The 25,452-nt window shown below is 45.3% G+C and overlaps 1 protein-coding gene across 1 annotated transcript in view; it reads right to left on the bottom strand.

The window, feature by feature from the left end:
* The window catches only part of LOC130108276 (hemicentin-2-like), a 29,662-nt gene that overhangs the window by 2,078 nt on the left and 2,132 nt on the right, over window positions 1–25,452 (bottom strand). The window contains exons 2-10 of the mRNA XM_056275166.1: window positions 18,541–18,840; window positions 16,378–16,647; window positions 15,588–15,881; window positions 12,804–13,094; window positions 11,852–12,121; window positions 7,455–7,748; window positions 6,660–6,932; window positions 6,459–6,573; window positions 3,537–3,694 (exon numbers count right to left, since the gene is read on the bottom strand). Coding sequence (XP_056131141.1) covers window positions 3,537–3,694; window positions 6,459–6,573; window positions 6,660–6,932; window positions 7,455–7,748; window positions 11,852–12,121; window positions 12,804–13,094; window positions 15,588–15,881; window positions 16,378–16,647; window positions 18,541–18,840 — 2,265 coding nt within the window. The remainder of the gene's footprint in view (window positions 1–3,536; window positions 3,695–6,458; window positions 6,574–6,659; window positions 6,933–7,454; window positions 7,749–11,851; window positions 12,122–12,803; window positions 13,095–15,587; window positions 15,882–16,377; window positions 16,648–18,540; window positions 18,841–25,452) is intronic.

Genomic DNA, 25,452 nt, shown 5'->3' with positions numbered 1-25,452 from the left:
CCAATGTCGGGCCGTGGGTGAGCGTCTGTGACCCTAGTTTTTGCAGTGTGTCCTGCACCATCAGCACTAGTCGGACCCCTATCGGCAGTTTTTCGGGCCGACTCGGCATGTTGAATCAGCGGAGCCCGTTGGTGAGATAGATCCCTCCGACTGGCTGTTCAGCTTAGCGAATCAGTGCAGAATGTCCATGCTAGATGGCTGTCAGCTGTAGTCTTTGCGGTGTGCTCATTTGCTACTTTTTGGCCCAGATGGCAGGCAACGTGAGGCGACGCAACAGTCGGCCTTCGTCGCCGCTAGTCGGTTTGGTTTGTCTGGGCCCTTAGGCCCCCCCTCAGTTCAGGGATGGTCATTCCCTCGTCACATAGATGGCCTCTTTGACTCCTCATTCAAACCAGCGTTCCTCCCTATGAAGGATGGTCACATCCTCATCCTTGAAAGAGTGGCCACCGGCCTGTAGATGGTGCAGACTGTGGAGTCCTGGCCTGACGTGTTAGCTCTCCTGTGTTGTGCGGTCCTCTTGGCCAGCATCTGTTTACTAGACTACTAACCAGAACTAGGTGTAGGTCCCATATTACCCCTATTCTTGCATCTCTCAATTGGCTTCCTGTAAAATTCAAAATAATCTATAAGGTCTTATTGATTACATTTGAAGCACTGCATGATCTTGCCCCCAGTTACATTCCTGATCTTCTCGTTCCTCATTCCGCTTCCCGACCACTGTGATCCTCAAACCTCGGTCTTTTATCATTCCCCGCTCCAACCGCAAAACAAAAGGTGACCGCGCCTTTGCAGTTTTAGCTCCAAGCCTCTGGAATAACCTTCCCCAATCCAGTAGATTCGCTGAATCTTTGGACTGTTTTAAGCGGCGTCTAAAAACCCGTCGTTTCAGGCAAGCCTTTTTATAGATCCCCACCTCGACTTCTGTTTTGCTTCATTTTTAGTTTGGTCTGTTACTCCCGATGCCATGTCTTCTATTCATTCAATTTATTTTATGTATTTACTCGTATTTTGTGTATTGAGTGTAAAGCACTTTGTAACTGTCCATCCATCCATTATCCAAACCACGTATCCTTACTCGGGGTCGCGGGGATGCTGGAGCCTATCCCAGCAGTCACTGGGCAGCAGGCGGGGAGACACCCTGGACAGGCCGCCAGGCCATGTTTTTAAAAGTGCTATATGAATAAAATTTTGTTTGCTTGCTTGTTTAGGTTCCCCGATGTGCAAGTCACGGCAATCGTCACGGCAATCCTCCCGGCACTTAACAGCGTACACTGTATTGCTGTGTTTTTGTCGGGGGGACGCGATCCTTGGGGTGAACCAACTTCCGGCACAGCGTGTTTTGGGGTTTGAAAGCAACTGAGACGCGGTGTTTGGTAAATATGCGTCTCAACTGTTCAGACACTCCCGCCACATACAGAATCACCACAGCACTGAATTGCCCTTCTGGGATAAATAAAGCTGTCTGAATCTGAATCTGGTTTACGCTCAGGCACCCTGTTGTCCTTCCCCTCTCTTTGACCAGCTGGTGAACTGTTAGGGCGTCTTCCTGGCTTTGGCAAACACCCAGTGTGGTTATCCTCATTGGGCGTTTGTCATAGCCTCTTTGACCCTACTAGACACAGTCTGATCAAGTAACGATAACAAGCAACAACTCTGTGGTTTCACGAGGTGGGGCAGCCCAAAATCTTGGTGTTATGTTTGACCCCGGCCTTTCCTTTGATAAGCACCTTAAAGAAATCACCAAGACTGCCTTTTTTCACTTGTGTAATATAGCTAAAATTTGGTCTTTCCTGTCCATGGCTGACACAGAGACTCTAACACATGCATTTGTTTCATCCAGACTTGATTGCTGTAATGTTCTGTTTTCAGGTCTGCCACATTCTAGCACTAAAACTCTTCAGATGGTTCAGAATGCTGCAGCTAGAGTCCTAACTAAATCTAGAACATTGGACCATATTACACCAATTCTTTCCTCCCTTCATTGGCTTCCTATCCATGTTAGATCAGAATACGAGGTGCTTCTGCTGACTTATAAAATCCTAAATGGACTTGCCCCATCTTACCTGTCTGATCTCCTTAAACCGTACATTCCATCTCGAGCTCTCCACTCTCAAAATACAGGGCTCCTGTGTGTACCCAAAGTTAAGAAGAAGTCAGCTGGTGGCAGGGCCTTTTCCTATCAGGCCCCGTGCTTGTGGAATAACCTGCCTGCTGCCATCAGACAATCAGAGGCTGTTGAGTCGTTTAAATCCAAACTTCAAACTCGCCTTTTTGCCGTAGCCTACAATTAGTTGCCTTTAAGTTGGGTGCTTCGCAAGCTGTACTGGATGGCGGGTCGGTTTCTGTCTCAATGAATTTACCAACCACTGTTCTGCCAGCCAGATTATAGCATATAGATTATGACTATTGCAAAGTGTTCTCTTCTCTCACATGTCTTTTCTCTCTCTCTGAAGGATGTCTTCTCCTTTCTCTTCTTGTGTGTGAATGGTGTGATATGAGTCTCCCTTGTGTGCACGTGCAGTCTGTCCTCCTCCTGTCAGGTCTCCATGGTGATGGTGGTCGTGTGGCTCGGGTCCTGGGCTGTTCCAGTGGCGTCTGGACACTGCTTGGCACCCCCCTCAACATATTCATCATATATGTTATAATTCCATTATAATTCTGTTGTCCTCTTTCAATGTTGTATTGTGTAAATTGTGTAAACACAACATCCATTGCACATTGTCCGTCTTGGGAGAGAGATCCCTCCTCTGTTGCTCTCCCTGAGGTTTCCTCCTATTTTTTCTCCCTGTTAAAGAGGTTTTTTTGGGGGGGGAGTTGTTCCTTATCCGATGTGAGGGTCTAAGGACAGGATGCTGTGTTGCTGTAAAGCCCTTGAGGCAAATTTGTAATTTGAGATATTGGGCTATACAAATAAAATTGACTTGACTGACCTCCATACATCCAAACAGGTATAGATTTCTATTTCGCAAAAGGCTTCACAAATGGTTAACAACCAGGATTACATCTACCTGGCCATGTTCACTGAAGGAAGGACGAAAACCTTCATGTGAAGGAAAGTAAATAATATCTGATAGTTCTGCCATGAAAACTCATATTTGCGGATTGTATCTTGTTTTTCCCTGATAATTTCTTGAAATAAAATCTGGTACAAGTTTCCGAGGCATCCCCATGCTGACAGTTCTCTCCTCCAACCCATCCACAAGCTGGAGGAACGATGAGAGACTGGCGGTGTTCAAAGTAAGGCACCTACAGAACAAACTGTCCTCAGCCACGTCCTCTTTCAGCAAGACGAGCATCATCTCCACAGGAATAAAAGCCGAAGGTTTCTCCCACCGCGCGTCTGGACTGAGAAAGCCAGGTGGATGAGCGGCGAAATGTTTTCAAACCCACGATAACAGTCCAGCTGGGCAGACTTTCCATAATTGCGTCATATCTGAGTGGCTGTGATGAAACTTCAGACAAACTGTCTCAATAATGCAAATGTATTTACTCAGTGTAGACACCCCCCCCCGCCCCCCGCCCCGGGTCATACTCACGGAGGTTCTTGGTCTTGAAGGGTTCGCTCAGGGTCGAATAAGATGGCCGCCCTGTGCGGACGCCCTTGCAGGTGTACTGGCTCTGCTGAGGGTCATCCTGAGGCGTGACTAGGTGCTGGTCAGAATGAAACAGCGGTATCTCCTCTTTTTCTCTGAACCTGTGTGAGATTTTGCCAACACTTTACAATACTGTACACTAAATCCTGAGTATTTACAAAGGAACGAGTAGAGAATAAATGAGGAACAAAGTGTTAACAGTTAACAAGCAGAGCCTGAATAACTCTGAATCCAATACTATAAAGTAAATAATAGTAAGTTACTCAAGAACAGACTGTTTGATACCATGTTAATGAACCGGTCATGATTTCTTCCTAGATATCTGTGAATATTCACAATGACCACTCCTAATTAACTAATTCATATTAATTAATGAATTACTTCCTTTTTCCACCATATTAGTATTTTTGTGTCCCCTCCGGTAAAATAGTGCATCATACTTGATGTCTTGATGCATGCTCAATAATCCTGGTAAGGAAATCCCAGAAAGTTGAATCAGTTCATCTGGTTTGGTGGGAGAAACGTTGCACTCGTCTAATTGTGCAACGTTTCTCCCATCCACACAATGTTTAATTGTGCATTTGTCTAATTGTGCAACGTTTCCCCCACCTAACTGTGCAACGTTTCTCCCACCCACACAACGTTTAGTGGCAGAAACGTTGCACTCGTCTAATTGCCTTTGCCAGTCTCGGCTGACTGCAGGTACCCCCACCCTTACAAACAATACAGTTGTACAACGACCGAAACCGGCACAGTTGTATCACAACTGAAACTAGCGATTGGTTTGATATGCATATTGTCATAACCATTAACTGAAGTCAAAATGGCCATGTTCACTATTCACAGAGGATTTGGGAATGTTTGCAATCACAGCATTGTAAGATAGTGACAGCGGTACTCTTAGCCCCCCCCCCCCCCCCCAGTTCTGGGATGGTCATTCTCTCGTCACATAGATGGCCTCTTTTGACTTCCCGTTCAAACCAGCGTTCCTCCCTATCAAGGATGTGCACATCCTCATCCCTGAAAGAGTGGCCACTGGCCTGTAGATGGTGTAGACTGTGGGGTCCTGGCCTGACGTGTTTGCTCTCCTGTGTTGTGCCATCCTCTTGGCCAGCGTCTGTTTCGTTTCCCCGATGTACAAGTCAAGTTCATATTGGAGACTGCAGTCTCTAACACTGAAATTGTAACTGGTTGAATTGGGTGAAAGATGCAGAATTAACATGGGGAATGAACGAATGCAAGAGCCAGGCTGGATTTAGGACCTGATATTCTCCACCTTATTGACAAAATGCGTGAGGAAATTTTCTGAAAACTCAACATCAGGTTGAAAAAGAGAAGTGGAGGGACCATTAATAACAGAATCAATTACCCTGAAGAGAACTTTGGGGTTGTAGTTATTTCTTGATACCAGTTCAGAGAAGTACGCTGATCTCGCATCCTTGACGGCCTTCTGGTAAATTAACAGTGGGTTTGTAAGGGTGTTATGTGCTAATACAGACTCGTTGACCCTCCATTGTCATTCTGAGCATGTGTATGATCATTCAGCTAGGGGAGGTTATCTGAGTTTTGCTTCCTAGTTTTACATGGTGCAATATGGTCAAGGATGGATGGGCACTGATCATTGAATGGATTTAACAGTGCATCTGGATTGAGGAGGGATATAGAGGGGTTAAAGGATGCTGACTTAAAAGCATCACTGAATTTAACTGCAGAACAAGCGTTGAGAATGCGAGAGCGTGTTTTAGGATAGTGACGAGGAATAAGCGAGCTGTAGTGAAACTCTGAAAACGACAGCTTTATGGTCAGTTACAGGCATAGCCACTGGATTAAGACGCTGGAGAGAGAAACCAGAGGAGAGTACAAGGTCTAAAATGTGACCTTTGGAAATGTGTGGCCCCTTAAACAGATTGAATGAGGTTAAAAGAGTCTATAAGATCCAAAAAAATGTGAAGTCGGGGGATGGGGGGGACAACACACATGAATATTAAAATCGCCAAGGATAGGCACCCTGTCATATTTGGCATGACGATAGATAGAAGGTCAGAAACTCAGAGCTAAAACTAGCTGAATTAGGAGGCCGATAAATTAAGATGCAGAGTAAAGGGCCAGTGATTAAAAACATAAAACCTAAGTAACTAGTATGGCGGTAATAAGGAAATAACGATTTGTTTTTGATTACATGCCACCCCCCCCCCTTTTGCTCCCCAATTGTACTTGGCCAATTACCCCACTCTTCCGAGCCGTCCCGGTCGCTGCTCCACCCCTCTGCCAAGCCGGGGAGGGCTGCAGACTACCACATGCCTCCTCCCATACATGTGGAGTCGCCAGCCGCTACATTTTACCTGACAGCGAGGAGTTTCACCAGGGGGACGTAGCACGTGGGAGGATCACGCTATTCCCCCCAGTCCCCCCCCCCAAACAGGCGCCCCGACTGACCAGACGAGGCGCTAGCGCAGCGACCAGGACACATACCCACATCTGGCTTCCCACCCGCAAACACAGACAACTGTGTCTGTGGGGACGCCCAACCAAGCCGGAGGTAACACGGGGATTTGAACCGACGATCACCATGTTGGTAGGCAGTGGAATAGACCGCTACGCCACCCGGACGCCCCGTTTCATGCCATTTAACACCAGCGTCAGAGCTAATGAGGAGCAGTTCATTAAGTAAGTGGCCATTATGCTGATATCCAGGAAGTAATCATTAGACACTGGTTCATGAACATGGCACGAAACAGTCTGGTCTCAAGTAACTCATCATTGTCTACTTTACAGTACTTGATTTAGTGTTATTCAAGCTCTACATACTTGTAAAGTATTTGTTAAGTACACAAGTACACATAAGACATGACATGTGCCACATACCAGGTGTAGTTCCAGGTGTATTGGCTTTCCTGCACCACACACCTGAGCACCAGAGTATCTGTGGAAAAAGCTTCGGACCAGCCGTTTAACAGCACCACCACAGCCATCGGACGCACTGCAAACACACGGTTACACATCTGCATGACTCAATTACATTACTGCACACTTACAAAAAAAAAACCCAAGTCCCCAGCAGCTTACCTCGAACTCTGATGTTCGAAGACTTGCTCAGGTCGGACTGTAAGGCGTTTGTCTGGCCTCTTTTGGCTTTGCATCGATACGCTCCCGTGTTCGCCGGGACGACAGACATGATGGTGTGCCTGCTTCTGGCGGTGGTGAGACGAGTTTCCTCTTTGTACCACAGATACTCCCAACCGCCTGAGACGTTAACGTTACAGCTGAAGGACACGGTTTCCTCCGCATACATGTCTTCATATCCTGGCTCTTGGGTCAGTAGGGCCCGGGGTATTTGATCTGAGGGTGAGTAAGAAGGCCGTTGCCGTTGCTGGGTCAACATTTAGAGAAAGATTACACTGTAATGTAAATTAAAATTCAAGTCCATTCAGATTTATTGTCATTGCTCAGATAAATGCACAAAAACAATGAAACCTGAAACGGCATGCTCTCAGGAGAGTGGAGGTTTAACACATGCAAGAGGAAAAGCTGCGGCGCAAGGAGGCAATGTGTACCAATAGTGCGCTCGACGAATTCTAGCTGTATAGTTAGTATACTTTTATAATTCAAATAATATAAATTCAACAAACTGTTACTTAAATTGTGCAAGTGGACCAGGAGAAATACATTTTTTGTTGTCTTTCTTCACCAGTATTCAAAATGTCCAAATGTTAACCCTCATGATATCTCCACCAAGTCAAAGTGTCCATGAACTTGCTTATGTGTCTTATTGCCGAATTCTCAACGTCGTTGTAGCCCTTCGACATACAATATAAACCAACCGAAACGAAAAATACAGATAAACAACCATCTAAAACTCACCGTAGACTTCAAGTAAAAGCCCATCACTTGTTTTAGTGCTGACGGGCCGGCTTCGATGTCGCCCTCGACACGAGTACGTTCCCCGGTGTTCGTCAGAAGCGGAGGAGATGGCCAGAGACGCTCCGTCTGAACTCTGAGACACGGAGTCGTCCATCTGAACCGCTTGGCTGTCTTTGAACCATTTGTAAATCCATTCAGCGTTGCTGCTCTGGACGCCACAGCTCAGCTTCACCTCTTCAGAGGGAAAGACGTCCTGCCACGGGCTCCTCAGGGCCAAGGACGGGACAGGCCGCTCTGAAGACACGGACACGGATCAGTCACAGTGTCTGCTAAAACGTTAATGTCACAGGACATCAATATAGTTTCACAGCCAATGGCATCTTTTATGGAGTGGAAATGTAGGCAGAAAAGTCCCCCCCCCCCTTAATCCATCCAGCTGCAATTCAAATTCAAAAAACTTTATTGCAGACTGCAGACTCAGGGTCCATAACAGACAAAGACAAATAGGTAAAAGACAAACCCCAGACAACACACAGAGTAAACACAATAAAATAACACAAATGGAACAAATCAGCGTCTTATAAGAAGGCAGCTATACCAGTGGTCCCACTGCCGGGACTGGTAGCGTGTGGCACTGAATCTTATATTAGTTAAACTGTTAATGGTTACATTATCAGTCATTGAGCCGGCAAATACATTTATACATGAGATTTCTTAGAAGAGCCTGAAAGGTGTTGACTCCTGCAGCCACAAACATCTCACTTGCACGACACCATCTAGGTCTTCCTAGTAGTGTTCTCATAGCATCGTTATAAGCTACTCGAAGCCTCTGTAAGCTTGCTTTTTTATAGTTAGACCACAGGTGTGCAGTGTAGAGTGGTGTACAATATGCTCTGAACAGAGACATCTTCACACTAACTGAACACACACCAAACTTGCGTGACAGAGTGGTTTGCTTGCGCATACATCATGCGGCATTGCCTGTAAATATCATCATCGTCTGTCATTTGTTCAGTAATACAGTGCCCGAGATATTTCACCTTATTACATACCCCAAGATTATTATCAGACCATTTAACATCAGTAAATTTTAGATGATTGACCTCTTTGGTTCTGTAGATCATGACAACACTCTTACTAGCATTGTATTTGATATCATGATCCACACCATACACAGAACGTATATCAAGGAGCTGCTGGAGACCGGCGCTACAGGGACTAAGAACGACAAGGTCATCCGCATACATAATAGGGTTCACCAAGCTATTACCCATCATGCATCCAGTGTTACAGGCTTTCAGCTGCTTGGACAAATCATCAATATATAAATTGTAGAGAACTGGAGGCAGAAGTCCCCCTTGTCTGATACCATTGCTGACCCCAAAATGGGGCTGAAACACTATTACCCCATTTCACCTGCATAGTCTGGTGGGCATACCAATAAGCCAGAATTCTCACAATGTATTTAGGCACCCCTCTTTTGACTCAATTTAACAAACAACTTTCTGTGATTAACCCGATGAAAAGCTTTAGAAGCATCAATAAAACACGTCAGAACCGATGAGTTTTGGCCTCTGTATTTGTTAGTAATTTCCTTTAAGGCGTATATATATAAGTCAGTGCCATGTTTAGCTTTAAAACCAAACTGGTTATCTGTGGAGCTGATAAACTCAGACACTCTATCCAGCAGGATTCTTTCTAGGACTTCTGACAGTATGCTGGCTAGAGCTATAGGCCTGTAGGTATCTAGGCTGCGTACTTTACCAGCTTTGTCCTTAATGACGGGCACTAACAGTACAGACAACACCGAGTCTGGTAACAAGCCATGGACCATAAAGCCAGTAAAACAGACAGCAAGGAGAGGAGCTATCCTCGGACCGGCGTATTTAAGGTGTTCAGCAGTAACATGATCTAAACCACTTGCCTTGTTAACAGACAGCTTGTTTGTAGCTTGGTACACCTCATGTGACATCATCACCATTGAATCATCACTCTCAGTATTGCCCACCTTATACAGATCACTGTGGACACAGTTGAATAAGGTACTATACTGCTGTCGCCATAACTCAGCAATATTGTCTGTGCCGGAGATACCATCAACAGTACATGGTAGAGATGTTTTATAGTTGCTGAGGGCTCTCACTTCTTTCCTAAAATTAGCAGGATCACTTCCTAGCCATGGAATCTGCCCCCATGGCTTGCTCATTTTTAGACTAGCCACAGCCCCTGGTACCCTGCCTCTGATTATTCCCACACTAAGGTCAGTTGTAGACTCCCCAGCCCCATGAAAGTTCTCATTGAAGGAGTTTAGTTTTTCCAGCTCTTGCTTTGCTAAAAATGTCTCTCGCATACATAGTATGTCACAGTTCCTCCAAGAGGTTTTCAACAACTATGCGGCGAGCTTTATCCCCTGCGCTCTGGCCCAGACGCAGGCCACGACAGTTGTGTGACAAAACCCGAATGGTCATTTAGCAAGACTAGTGAGTGACCATATCACCAGCAGGCATACTCACCCCTCCCCCCCCCCGCAGCAAAAGCAGTGTTTGACCCTATGACTCCGCCCCTGCGCGGCTCGTAATACTGCCGGACAAGCGCCCCTTCAGGCCAGAGCTCCGCATTGTACATTTCTCCAACCTCATTGCATTCAGCAGATATTTCAAATGAGCCAAATCTACTGTGTACAGAGTCCGTCTTTTGACAGATAACATCACGGCCAATTTATCTTTAAGATGCCCAGATAGAGTGTCAGCATCTAGGTCTGGTGCGAACTTGGCGGCAAAAGCACTCACCAGCTTCGTCTTTACCGCCTTGATATTACCCCCGGCTCCGGTACCAGTAACGTTACCAGATTTCTTTTTCTGCGCGGGGTTAACGGTACATGAGCTTGAGTGAATAGCAACTTTCGCGGGGCGACGTTTCACGACTTGACTCCACACTGAGGTGCCCGGCAGAGACATTAGTCCACCAGGACCCTCTGCTACCTCAGCCTTCTCCACCTCCAGAGCGGAGACCACTGCTGAAGATTACCGCTATAATGCCAAACACAGAAACAGGTGAGCCTTCCAGATGACGACGTGATGCTAGAGGTTTATTTCACAGCCATCGGTTATAAAGGTTTCAACTACATTACTGAGAAATCACCGGGGGGGGGGGGTTCAAATGAATGTATTTTTTCTTTTTTCTTTTTTTTATTGCAGTTCCCACATTTTTTGTAGATTAGAGGGGATGGAGTGTTCATTTTCCCATTTTAATTTTGTGTTTATCATATTCGGGACCATGTATAAATACACTATTTCATTGTATTCTTACAATGAAATGTGTTCTCTGCATGTACCTCATCCTATTGTATGGGAGCAGTGGGCGGCTGCAGCGCCCGGGGACCAACTCCAGTTCTTCTTTCCACTGCCTTGCTCAGGGGCACAATTACCCCACTCTTCCCGGTCGCTGCTCCACCCTCTCTGCCGATCCGGGGAGGGCTGGGCTGCAGACTACCGCATGCCTCCTCCGATACATGTGGAGTCACCAGCCGCTTCTTTTCCCCTGATGGTGAGGAGTTTCGCCAGGGGGACGTAGCGCATGGGAGGATCACGCTATTCCCCCCAGTTCCCTCTCCCCCCTCAACAGGCATCCCGACCGACCAGAGGAGGCGCTAGTGCAGCGACCAGGACACACACCCACATCCGGCTTCCCACCTGTAGAGACGGCCAATTGTGTCTGTAGAGACGCCCGACCAAGCCGGAGGTAACACGGGGCGCCGAACCACCGATCCTCGTGTTGGTAAGCAACAGAATCGACCGCTACGCTACCTGGATGCATGCATGTCTTTTTAATGGTGGGAGGAAACCCACGCAGACACAGGGAGAACATTCAAACGCCACAGAGAATGGACCTGATATGGCCTCGGATTCGAACCCAGGGCCTTCTGGCTGTGAGGTAACAGTGCTAACCACTGGGCCACTGTGCCGTGCATAATCAGATAATCAGAGAAAAGAGATGCTTTGCACCAGATTTTAGCTAACAGCTCATTTCCATCCGCAATCCTCGAGCAGGTAGATAAAAGAAATAATACACAGGGACGCACAATAAAATTACGACAAAATCACAAATAAAATCCCGGATTTACAAAAGAAGGGGAAAAAACTCCATCCCTCGCTCCTCCTACTTGCAAATTTATCATTTCTACAAATTGGCAATAATATCCCCAGCCGTCCCTTCCCACCACCCCACACACATGCAAAATATTGCAATATTGAACCACAATGTTTATTATATTGTGATATTTGAAAAATCACTATAGGTATCAAATCAACTCTAAAACATCATGGCAATATCAAACTGGGAGGTACGTGTCGATTCCCTGCCCAAAATAACATATGCTGAACGTAATGGCAGCTCACCTGAGACCCGTAGAGTCCGAGTCTCGCTGTTTTCTGTATTGAATATGATTTTGCCTCTTCTGGCCATGCAGTGATAAGTGCCACTGTTTGCTGGAGTTACAGATGTTATATTGAACTTATTGCCACTCGCAGGGAGTAATGCTCCATTTCTGTACCAGAGAAACTCCCATCCAGACGAGACGTCCACACCACAGCCAAAATTCACCGGCTCTCCTACGTACACCTCCTCCACACTGGGACTCTGAGTCATCAAGGGCTTGGGTTTGCTTTCTAAATCCAAGAGAAAAAGGGAAAAAAAAAACCTGGTATAATCAATAACCGTGTTCACTACTAGCATATGAAACAGTGCCCCCCCCCTTTTCTCCCCAATTGTATCCGGCCAATTACCCCACTCTTCCGAGCCGTCCCGGTCGCTTCTCCACCCCCTCTGCCGAGCCGGGGAGGGCTGCAGACTACCACAGGCCTCCTCCCATACAGGTGGAGTCGCCAGCCGCTCCTTTTCACCTGACAGTGAGGAGTTTCACCAGGGAGACGTAGCGTGTGGGAGGTTCACGCTACTGCCCCCAGTTTCCCCTCCCCCCCGAACAGGCGCCCTGACCAACCAGAGGTGGAGGTGGTGTCCCTACAGACACAGCCAATCGTGTCTGTAGGGACGCCCGACCAAGCCGGAGGCAACACGGGGATTCGATCCAGCGATCGCGGTGTTAGTAGGCAACGGAATAGACCGCTACGCCACCCGGACACCCGATGGGACGGTGCTATGAGAAGGAGGATTCATTCTGCTGTGACTTCCAAGTCATTCAGGGTGTTGTTGAAACCCTGGAGTGGAAGTTTTGTAACACTCTGGACATTTCGAGCATGAACCGGTTATCACAGATATTTAAATCTTAGTTTTACATGTTCACGTCTTGGTTTTAAAATGACAAAATTCTGACTGATTTTTCATCCTCACCATGGACTGTGACATGGAGTTGGTTGCTGGATTTAGTCTTTACACGTCTGTGCTTGTGCTCTCCATCACAGGCATACGTCCCCGAGAACTCCGGTTTGGCTGGAGTCAAGCTGAGGGACGACGTGTCTGGCCCAAAGGACAGGTCGGGATGGACTTCGAGTCTCCGTCCATCTCTGTGCCATGTGTAGATCCAGTCAGAGCTGTTCTGCATGCCACAGGTCAGCGCCACTGTCTCAGACGGGAACACATCAGGCCACGACGTGTCTCGTCTCAGAGATGGGACAGGAATACCTAAACAGAAAACAACATTATAATTTTTGTGAAAATGTAATCGTTACGTATACTTGGCCAATTCTTTGTGTGATGGCAAGACAGCTCTCTCAACTTTGAGTCAAGTCTCATAGACAAAATATCTGTGTACAATTTATTTGCAGGTCCTGGAAATACGTTGAGTGCATACAATATATTCCGTCACATGAATACAATGCATGTCTCGATGAATGAGGACATAATTTGAGGTTATCTGATTAAAACTTATTTTAACCACAACTGACACTCAAATACAACTGCAACACTTACGACCTTATAACCACACCAAATCCATACCTAAACTTAACCAGCGCTAATCTTATAGTAGAAAATTGGATGGTCTGAGCCAACGTCCTCATCAACATCCTCAGTCATCATCATTCATCGATATGTTGTAATACTTCACATCCATGTCACAAAATGTGATTCAATATGTTAACATGAGGTATCATGAGATCAGACTCACACATATCTATATATATCTTCTTCTTCTTTCAGCTTATTCCCTGTTTCTCAGTGGTCACCACAGTGGATTTTAGGTTCCATCGGTACCCTGTGAGGGCACAGCACCAATGGCGGCTATTGCTAACCCAGGCCCTGACCAATCCAGTATGGTCTTGTCAATCCGCATACCGATACGTTGGATGCCCTTCCTGACACAACCACTAACCCTAAACCCTATATATATATATATGTGTGTGTGTGTGTGTGTGTGTGTGTGTGTATATGTGTGTGTGTGTATATATATAGTTTTTTTTTAAACTATCAATGGTGTTGATAAAAGTGCTCAACTAATGAGGAGCGGAATATCAATATAGATGTAGGGGAAAAAAACTTTTAATACATTGCAGTACAAGCCTGTTTCGTGCGTCGCGCGCTCATCAGCTGCTAATGTGATTCAACAACGAAAACACACAGTTTACGTTGCCCCGCGTCACGCCCCTCATTTCTGTGGACAGCAACCAATCAGAGGAGAAAACATTTGAACTATTACAACCAATGGGGTAGGTAGTTACGATGCACAGCAACCAATGGTGGGGTAGAAAACATTACAGCCAATGGGGTAAGGGGCTGGGGCTTGTTTTGAAAAAGCATATAAATGAGCAGGGCGCTGCTGTAATAGCCTACGTTTAGAATATAACAAGGTAATTTATGTAAATCATATAGTGGGGTGGTGTTGGGGCAAAGTTGGAAGGGCAGGCAGTTAGAATATGAAAAAATACAACGTCTAATAAATGTCACATGTGTATCATCTAATGGGGGGGGGTATATCTCCTTTGTAATTACAAGTAAAAATAAAGAGATTTTACTTGTAATTACAAAGGAGATATTTTTTCGGTGTCTACAGCTGGCGGCCAATTCGTTTCTACTATTCAAGGTGGACATACCAGTATATATATATATATACATATACATATACATATATACATATATACATATATACATATATACGTACGTATGTATGTATGTATGTATGTATGTATGTATGTATATACACACACACACATACACACACACACACACACATATATATATATATATATATATATGTATATACGTGTATGTGTGTGTATGTGTGTGTGTGTGTGTGTGTGTATGTGTGTGTGTGTGTGTGTATGTATGTATGTATGTATGTATGTATGTATGTATATATACATATATATACATATATATATATATACACACACACATATATATATGTGTGTGTGTGTGTGTGTGTGTGTGTGTGTGTGTGTGTGTGTGTGCATTTTCGTCACAGTCTCGTAGTCACATCTGGCCCCTTGCAACTAGTTGACATGCATTGTATTCATGTCGTAAAATGCTGTTCATCAACATATTTTAGGAACTGCAAATAAGTCGTACACAAATATTTTGCCTGAGACTGGGTTGTTGTTTTCTCCAGTTTTCTATTAAGGCCCTAAAAAGTGGATTTACCTTAAGATACACTACACATAACAACATTTAGTTCAATTTCCTCATACAGTAACACTGCATATAAAAATAATAAATACAATAATGACACACATTTTATTTAAAGGCGTCTTTCATGACACTCAAGGTAACCCAGCCACCGAGGACGCACAAGCCAGTGCATCCTTAGTGCCGGTCCCAAGCCCGGATAAACGGGGAGGGGGTTGTGTCAGGAAGGGCATCCGGCGTAAAATCTTTGCCAAATCAAATATGTGGATCATAAATCAGATCTCCATACTGGATTGGTGGAGGCTCAGGATACCAAGGACCGCCAACGGTACTGAGTTTTACTGCCAAAACTATCTTGAAATATTGCGTTTTCCACTGAGGATAAAAGGAAGGACAGTCTTTTTCTTTTTTCTTTTAGCAGACAGAAACTGGACAGTCACGTGACATAGACGCAGGCTCCACCAGGAGAAATGTTGATGTGAGACAGCCCATCATCATACAATATAAAACCACCTAAAAAGAGTAAATACAGATAAACAACAATCTAAAACTCACCGTAGACTTTAAGTAAAAGCCCATCACTTGTTTTAGTGCTGACGGGCCGGCTTCGATGTCGCCCTCGACACGAGTACGTTCCCCGGTGTTCGTCAGAAGCAGAGGAGATGGCCAGAGACGCTCCGTCTGAACTCTGAGCCACGGAGTCGTCCATCTGAACCGCTTGGCTGTCTTTGAACCATTCGTAAGTCCATTCAGCGCTGCTGTTCTGGACGCCACAGCTCAGCTTCACCTCTTCAGACACAAAGACGTCCTGCCACGGGCTCCTCAGGGCCAAGGATGGGACAGGCCGCTCTGAAGACATGGACACGGATCAGTCACAGTGTCTGCTAAAACGTTAATGTCACAGGCCATCGATATAGTTTCACGGCCAATGGCATCTTGTGGGACGCCATTGGCTGTGAAACTATGCCTAAATTTCCACTATGGAGCGGAAATGTAGGCAGAAAAGTCCCCCCCCCCAATTTAACCCACCCGGTGGCAATGTTACTTTCACGATTACCGCTATAATGCCAAACACAGAAACAGGCGAGTCAATCCCTCGCTCCTCCTACTTGCAAATGTACAATTTCAACAAATTGGCAATAATATCCCCAGTCTGTCCCTTCCCACCACCCCACACACATGCAAAATATTGGAATATTGAACCACAATGTTTATTATAATGTGATATTTGAAAAATCACTATAGGTATCAAGTCAACTCTAAAACATCGTTGTAATATCAAACTGGGAGGTACGTGTCGATTCCCTGCCCAAAATAACATATGCTGAACGTAATGGCAGCTCACCTGAGACCCGTAGAGTCCGAGTTTCGCTGTTTTCTGTATCGAATATTATTTTGCCTCTTCTGGCCATGCAGTGATAAGTGCCACTGTCTGCTGGAGTTACAGACGTTATATTGAACTTATTGCCACTCGCAGGGAGTAATGCTCCATTTCTGTACCAGAGAAACTCCCATCCAGACGAGACGTCCACACCACAGCCAAAATTCACCGGCTCTCCTACGTACACCTCCTCCACACTGGGACTCTGAGTCATCAAGGGCTTGGGTTTGCTTTCTAAATCCAAGAGAAAAAGGGAAAAAAAGAAGGTATAATCAATAACCGTGTTCACTACTAGTACACGAAGCAGTGCTATGAAAATGTCTTGATGCATGCTCAATAATCCAGGTTAAGGTAATCACAGAAAGTTGAATCAGTTCATCTGGACCCAGCGTTCATTGAGAGAAACGTTTCATCGCTCGTCTAATGCCCCGGCTCAGCTTGACTCAACTTTTTCGTTTTCCATAACTGGGAAGTACTGGCGTTTTGGTAACTGTTGCCACTTTTCTGGTACCACCTTTGTCGAGGTTCCAAAAAAAACTGGGGCGGGTACCAAAACCAATGCAGACAAGCTACACTGAGGGGTACTGTAATGGCAATGGGAAACGACTCTCTGCGGTCGAGTCGAGTCGGTACCATGTAGTGGGAAAGGGGCATAAGTGACCTCTTCCGTACCCCCACCCTTATAAACAATACAGTGGCATAATGACCGAAACAAACAATCAGTTTCATATGCAAATTACCGGGTATAATCAACATAGTAATGTTAAATATGTAAGTAGAAAAAGTGTATATGTATGTATGTAATAATATTCCACTCCTCATTTGTTGATAAAAAAAGAGCTATGTATGTATATGTATGTAATAATGTATGTAATGTGTACATGTCAGCTTTGTGAGAAACAAAGCCACTTTATTTTGTCACTGTACCTTACAATGAGTTGTATTCTTCCAATAAATGTGTTCTCTGCATTTAACCCATCCTATTGTATAGGAGCAGTGGGCAGCTGCAACATCCGGGGACCAACTCCAGCTTTTTCCATTGCCTTGCTCAGGGGCACAGACAGGAGTATTAACCCTAACGTGCATGTCTTTTGGATGGTGGGAGGAAACCCACGCAGACACGGGGAGAACATGCAAACTCCACACAGAAAGGACCTGGGATGGCCTGGGGTTCGAACCCAGGACCTTCCTGCTGTGAGGTAACGGTGCTAACCACTGGGCCACCGCGCCGCCCTGGATGTGTGTTGCCACTATGTTGATTATTAGTGGACGTGCTGAGAGCTAACACGCTCACTTTGTTGTAGTTCTCCCTACTTTAATCGGGAATCAGGAACAATTTATTGTCATTTCTTTCATGCACTTGCGTACACAAAAGAAACGAGATTCCGTTTCCGCCAGCCCACAGCAGTGCAGCACAAAGACAAAAACACACATTGCAGATTTCCCAAGAACGACACCACCAAAAACATACAAAAACAGAGAGAGCAAAGCAAGAAAAAACAACACACAGTTAAAAACCCAGTCCACTCAGCGCAACCGTGTCCAAAAATTCCACTGTCCAGAGAACGAACGCCATCCAGGATGACTGGGGGCACTGCCGGTCTGCATGGGCCAGCAGTTAGCTTAGCCTGCCCCGCTTCGGCGTCCTGTCAGACCGCCCTCGGGGTTTCCTTCTTGGTCGCGGCCCTGCCAGAGCCGCGGTCCCTGGGCCCACCGGACGCAGCAGACCAAGCTCCCCCGGCCAATCCAGCACCAGCTCTCAAGCCAGTCACCTTTGACACACCTCCTCACACTCTACACGACGACCCTACAACACAGTCAACGCTAGGCGAGGCCGCCACCAGACCGCCCTGGGTGTTATCGGAGCTGCCGGGCTGCATGGGCTAGCAGCTGGCAAACACAGCAACTCTGTGCTAACTTTAAAACAGCCATTGTAATAGGAATGTATAATGCAAATTTATATTGGAGTCTGGCTCACTGTGGTTTTGGCCTCGTTTGCTACTCGAGACAAAAGAAGAAAAAAAAAGGAGTTTTAAAATTTCTAGGTTTAACATTGTCATGAAACACATCAGTGTCAAAGAGATGGTGTCGAACATGGCATGGTAACACAAAATGGACTTTACCAACCGTAGACTTGGAGGCGAACTGAGTTGCTGTCCCCGGAGACGACCGATCTGTTCTTGTGTTGAGCTCTGCAGGAGTAACTTCCAGAATATTCCCCTGATGCTTGTGGTGCAGGGCTGATGGTGAGAGTTGAACCCTCACCGTTCAGGGACATGTGTGAGTTTTCACTGATCTGTTGTCCGTTTCTGTACCAGTTAAAAATCCATGCAGAACTGCCCTGAACCGCACAGCTCAACTCCAGGGTTTCGGAGGGGAAGACGTCTAACGGCTGGCTCAGCGGCTGCAGCAAGGGTCTGGGTGGCTCTGAAAGTTTCACAGGAAAATGTTTTATATAAATGTGTGCGTGTGTGTGTGTGATGGGTAACGTTTTATAATGAACACCTTTTGACTGTGGTTAATAAACGAGTAATAACATTATCAGATGGTTTAAAAATATGACTATTGGTTATGATTTATTTCAAACATGTAAATAAGCTGGATAGAAGCAGATAAGCCACTGCCAATAATCTGAAGTGATCAACAAATCCACACATCAGTCATTGAACAAATCTCCATATACATCAGATTATTTGTTACATGTTGGAAAAGGAGTAGGAGGAAGTAGACGCTTGATTTTTTTTCCCGCGCCTTCTTACCTACTCTTAAGTTAATTCAGCTACTTTACATTTCAAACTCAATTCCCGCTGTACTGTATGGCTCACATTCAATGCAAGTCGTCCTGCGCAATACAAACTCAACTGCTGTGAACAATAAGAGAAAAAAAATAAAACGCAGCCTAGTGTCATGTGCCAAGACTAAACAGATCTCAATGTAACGTGCAACCCAAATATCCACTCGGTGTCATAGAAAGAAAAATGATTTTTTTTTAATAAGAACTGTTCAGAGAAAAATAAAAGTTAACACATCTCTTCGTCATCCCTATATCACTTGATAATCAGTCCTTTGTACTTCCTAACTGCGTAATGTTTGAACTTTGTGTGTTCGTGTGATCTTATTGATATCTGCACGAATGGTGTATGCCTTCTTCCTCTTCTATATACGAGAGTGGTTTTCAAAAGAAAAGATGTCTTTCCTTTAGAGGATGACGTCATAGAAGAGAGCTGTTAGTTTCAATGTAGCGGCATCTTTCTTAACCAATCTGCCCACTGGCCAAAAAAACCCGCTTACATCCGCCTTTCTACATTGACCAAAAGCGCACACTAGCGGGTTTTTTGGCCAGTGGGAAAAGGGCATTATTAGGTGTCATCGTGTCTGCTGGCCTAGCGTTCAGTGTCATGGTGAAACTGAAATAATGCCTCGTCTATTTCATTTCATCATTAGTAGGCCACAACTGAAGCCTGAAAAGCAAAATACTGCATTTATAATGGAGGACTGTGCTGTTTCGCTGGGTCAGAAGTATTTCCATTGGGGAGTTCTGGTCTAGCACGCACTGAAGCAGGTCATGCAAGCGTGAGCTCCGCCGGGTTAACCTCACAGCTGTTTTTATATTCCAGCCATCTATATCAAACCTTGATCCCAAGCTAGAAACCAACTAACTCTACTGTTTGTTTCGTGCCATTCAGAAGGAAAACGACAACTTAAGTCGAAAAATATTAATACAACAAAACCGCAAGATCCCTCGAACATGGCGACCGACAAGAAAGGACCGCTTTCCCTCGAAGCTGTGATGTCAGCAATATGTGAACACAAAGATGACTTGTCCAAGCAGACAGACGCTAAGATAGCTAGTATCCAGACCCCTCTCACAGAAATTGAATCCTCGCTCTCAACTTTATCTGACCAGGTGGAGGCAATGGAAGGACAGGTGTCAGCTAACAAGGACAATGTGAGTGATGCACTCAAAAGTCTGGACAAGACAGAGAAGGAGTTACGGCACATCAAAGACAAACTGGTCGATCTCGAGGATAGGAGCAAGAAAAATAATATACAAATCTTCAACATAGGCTACCTGAAAGGTCGGAAGGCCGGGATGCAACTACATTCCTCGAATGGATTATCCCACAAATCCTCAACCCTATCGTATTTGAGTCTCCCATCATCGTTGAGAAATGTCATCACCTCGGCAAAGCTTCAGACAAGATCAGGCCTCTGACAGCTAAATTCCTTAACTTTAAAGACAAAGAAAAGGTGCTTCGCCGGGCCAGGAAAATGAAGGAGACATTCTTTGAAAACAGAAGAATTTACATCTATGCTGACAGCTGTTCCAAGACACAACGGAAGGACACATTCAAAGCGGTGAAAAAGATGCAGCGGGAGAAGGGCATTGAGTACGGCTTGCACCACCCAGCCAAGCTCCGAATATTGTATGAGGGAACCGTCATGTGGTTCATTACACTTGCCGATGTCGTTGAGTTTTTGAGCAAGCTGGAAGACTAAATTCCCTTTTACTCTTTAACAGATTGCCTAACGGCTGTCATGAGATGGTAATGTCATCCAGCGAAAATGGGTGAGTTAATTAGCCATCCATCGACTTTACCTTATATAGATTATTATTGTTTGGGCCACTTGATGGTGGCGAAAAACCGTATGGCAACTAGCGCTGCAACCCAGTCTACATTTAACAAACATGGTTTGTCTTCCCGTTAGGCTGCTTATTGCTGTTATTTCAGATTTAAAAGAGGCTCCGTTGATTACAGCTTGTTTTCCTTTACATTTTTGATTGTGTTCTGATTTCTTAATTATCATAATTGGTTTCTTAACTACCAAGCATGGCTTCTTCGGCAGTCCATCAAAACGATGATGACTGTGATGCAGTTTAAGCTTGGCAAGCACGCTTGTGGGCCCACATTAGAGCGACAATATCATCCAAATTTGTCACAGATGAATGTTGTTTGAGTGGTCTATTTTTTTCAACAGCTGTTCTCAATTGCCGTACTGTGGAGCGCCATCTCTGTCTGTCCAGGGCCACTGTCTCCCAGCTGGGGTCATATATGCCGCACATCTTCATGTGGTGCTTGAGCACATCTTTGAAGCGTAACTTGTGGCCTCCCTGCTTCCTTTTTCCCTGGCACAGCTCCCCGTAGAAAACTCTTTTTGTGGGCAGTTGTCTGGCATTCTTCTCACATGGCCGGCCCATATGAGCTGGGAGGCTGTTATTAGGGATTCAACACTGACAGTACCAGCATGTCTCAATACTTCCACGTCGGGCACCTTGTCTTCCCATTTGATTCACAGCAGCTTTCGCAGATGACGAAGCTGTATGCTGGTGAGCTTCTTGATGTGCTTGCGATACAGGGTCATGCATACAGTGGAGTATAGTAGACACAGGAGAACAGCTGTGTTGTAGACCTTTATCTTTGTTGTCAGCCTAATGTCATGGTGGGACCAAAGTCGTTTGTGGAGGGCACCAAAGGCTATTGTGGGTGCTTGGATTCTTCTGTCCACTTCTAACTGAGAGGAGTTTGTATCTGTCACAGCACTGCCCAGATAGGTAAAGCACTCAGTGGTCTTCAGAGTTGCTCCATTAACCAAATACTGGGCTGACCTTCGTCAGGGCTTTTCTGAGGGGGAGGCTGGTACAGAAGCTCTGTTTTGGAGACTTTGATCTTCAGTCCAAAGAGGGTAGCCGCTGAAGCGAAGCGGTCTACTCTTTCTTGCATTTCTCCAGGATCATTGGCAACCAGAGCTGAGTCATCTGCATAGAGAAGCTCTCAAACAGAGTTCTCTTGTTTTGGTAGACGCACTGAGTCTCACAAGATTGTAGAGGTTTCCATCTGTTTAGGTCCTGATGTACAAGCCACCTCTCAAGTTGGGAGACATTGTTTCTAGGACTGCAGTGAAATATAACGTGAACAGGGTCGGTGCAAGCACACAGCCTTGCTTCACTCCATGCTTGATGTTGAAAGCATCGCTGACGTCTCCTCCAATTGATACTTTCCTTGTCATATCATCATGGAAAAGTCTGATGATGCTGATCACTTTCTGGGGGCAGCCATAAGTCTCTAGCACTTTCCGCAGTGTCTCCCTATCAACAGTGTCAAACGCTTTTAAAAAGTCCACAAAAACAATGTAAAGTGGCTGGTGCTGTTCAGCCGCTTTCTGTTGGAGTTCTCTTAGGGTGAAGATCATGTCTGCGGTGGATCTACAAGATCTGAAACCACATTGGCTTTCAGGCAACACTTCTTCTGAAAGGATCTTTATCCAGTTCAGTATGATCTTAGCCAGGACCTTTCCAGCAGTTGACAGAAGTGAGATCCCACGGTGGTTTCCACAATCGCTTCATTCACCATTCTTCTTGTAGATGGTCACAATCAAAGCATCTTTGAAGTCTTGAGGAAGGGATAGGTTCTGCCAGCAGGCATTATAGAGCTTTAGTAGCTCTGACCTAAGTACTGAGCCGCCATGCTTCAGGATGTCTGATGGGATGCCATCTTGTCCTGGTGCCTTCCCACTTCTGGTGTCTTTAAGTGCCTTCTCTACTTCAGCCATTGTGATCAGCTCACAGAGGCCTTCTCTTAGCCGCCTTCTTGTAAGCCACTGGCATGCATTTGGATTTTCTGATCATTCTTGATTCAAGAGGGTGCAGAAGTGCTCTTTCCATCTTTCTGTGATCTCTTTCAGGTCAGTACACAGCTTACTCCCATCAGCCGTTTTTACTGGTGCTATCGTACTGCTTCTTGGGCTGTAGGTGGCTCTTAGTGCAGAGAAGAGCCCATGCATATCATTTCGATCTGCTAAGGCCTGCAGCTCTTCTGCTTTCTTGCTTCACCAGTTCTCCTTCATCACCCTAATCTCCTTCTGAACTTTGGGTTTAATTGCCTTGAAGGTCGATTGACTCCCCTCAGAGTTCTCTTTCAGGTGGACATTGTGAAGCATTTGCTTTTCCTGTAGCAGCTCTTGCATTGCTTCGTCTTGATCCTGAAACCAGTCAAGCGATTTCCTTTTTGGATTACCAAGCACCAATTTTGCTGAATTATAGATGGTCTCTTTCATTTGTGTCCAGCATTCTTCAATGTTACTTGCGCCTGTTGCAAACCTTTCTTCATCTTGAAGAGCAGATGTGATTGGTGCAGCTAGTCTCATTTGATGTTCTGTGCTTACTAGCTTGTTGGTATCCAGTTTCTTCTGTGCTTCACAGGGTGTTTTTCGTAAATTCATCTTTAGTTTCATTTGCAACTGTGTTTGGACCAGGTAGTGATCAGTTGAGCATTCCACTCCACGGATCACCTTTGCTGAGAGTACTTCTGTCAAGATTATCCTGCAAGTCACAACGTAGTCTAAAAAATGGAAATGCTTTGATCTTGAATGCATCCAGGTGAAGTAGTTCTTTTCAGGCTGAGAGAAGAAGGTGATTGTGATACACAGGTCACACTCCGCACAGAAATTCAACATAAGGTCGCCGTTGGTATTCTTATTGCCCTTGCCAAACTTTCCGAAGACACCCTCATAGGTTAAGTGGTCCTTGCCTATCCTTGCACTGAAGTCTCCTAAAATGAGAAGGTTGTCTGCACTTGGTACACTGTCCGCTACTTCAGCCAATTTCTGGGAGAAAGATTCCTCGTCTTCATCTGGATACGCCATACCCGGAGCATACACATTGACGAGTGATAAGAAGCGTTTTCCCCCCCAACTCAGAGACTCATAATCCTCTCAGAGATTCCTAATGGTAGAGTGGGCAATATGGATGTAATTCTGTTGGTAATGGCAAAGGCCACTCTAGCATCTCTCCTTCCATCTGCCTTTCCAATCCAGAAGAAGGTGTAGTTGCTCTCTTGCATTTGTCCTTGGCCTTCAATCCGTGTTTCTTGGAGAGCAGCAATGTCAACGCGGTATCTCTTTAGCTCCTTAGCAATCAATGCAGTTCTTCTCTCAGGTCTGGTGTGGTTGTCCAACATGGTCTGAACGTTGCACATAGTAACAGTCAGTTTCACTTTCTTGCATTGTCGACCACTGAAGTGAAGACCCGCTGGCCACGGTGAACCAGCCAGGTAGTTTCTGAGCAAGCTTTTTTTTTTACCCTACCTTTTCTAGGGGCTTCCCCTTACGGGGCAGGCAGTGCTTTACCTGAAAACGGCTGTCCGGACACCCACATAGCTGCCTCAACCCTGTTGTTGCCCAGGATTCAACAGAGTTGCAAACATCACATGTGAGTCGCCTATGTGCTGAGATCCCGCTAGTAGCTTCCAGCTCCTTAAACCTGCTACCATCACGTTCATTCTGTCGCCATAGGACTTTGTAAACACTCTCCTTGCAAGTGCTTTTCTTGTCAAGCTCTCCTCACATCAGGCCTTGTACAGTAGTTAAGACAGTCGGTGTCATGCCCCCGGCGAATAGTCTCTCTGGACCTCAGAACCCATTCCTACATGGTACACCATAGTGCAACGGGCTCAGTAGATAAAGAGGTTCCCCCACAGTGACAGCTTGATACTCGGCCTATGGTCCATTCTGAATAATGCCACTGACGTGATGCTCCCAGACTTCTGGAGTGGCTGTGGATAGACTCACACATTGGGAACACCGGGTTATCCTTTCATCACGGATTGAGGTTCAAAAGTTCAAGATTTACAACAACTGTGGAGGCTACCCTATAGTTAACAAGAGTAGCCCACCTAATGTTCCTGTCTTTGTCTTTTTTGTTTTGAAGGTTTGAGTGGGTCTATTATGGGGATTGGAATGGTTATTTGATATGCTCTCCATTGTTTTCAGAAATGGCAACATTTATGTGGTACAATGTTAAATTTTTAATCTCTCATACATTATCAACACTTCCTTGTTTGATATCTATGACCGAAAATCTCAGAATGGTTAATACTTTTTACATATTTACATGACTAGTCAACTGTGTCTCCTGGAACGTAAAGGAAATCAGCTCTCCGATAAGGAGGAAGAAAATTATTACTTATTTAAAGAAGCTATCTACAAGTATTGCATTCATTCAAGAATCACACCTTACTGATATGGAACATTTGAAACTTT

Source organism: Lampris incognitus, chromosome 2 (assembly GCF_029633865.1).
Source record: "Lampris incognitus isolate fLamInc1 chromosome 2, fLamInc1.hap2, whole genome shotgun sequence".
NCBI classification, from domain to species: Eukaryota; Metazoa; Chordata; class Actinopteri; order Lampriformes; family Lampridae; genus Lampris; species Lampris incognitus.
Note: the sequence above shows the minus strand (reverse complement) of the source record. Positions and strands in the feature narration are given on the sequence as shown.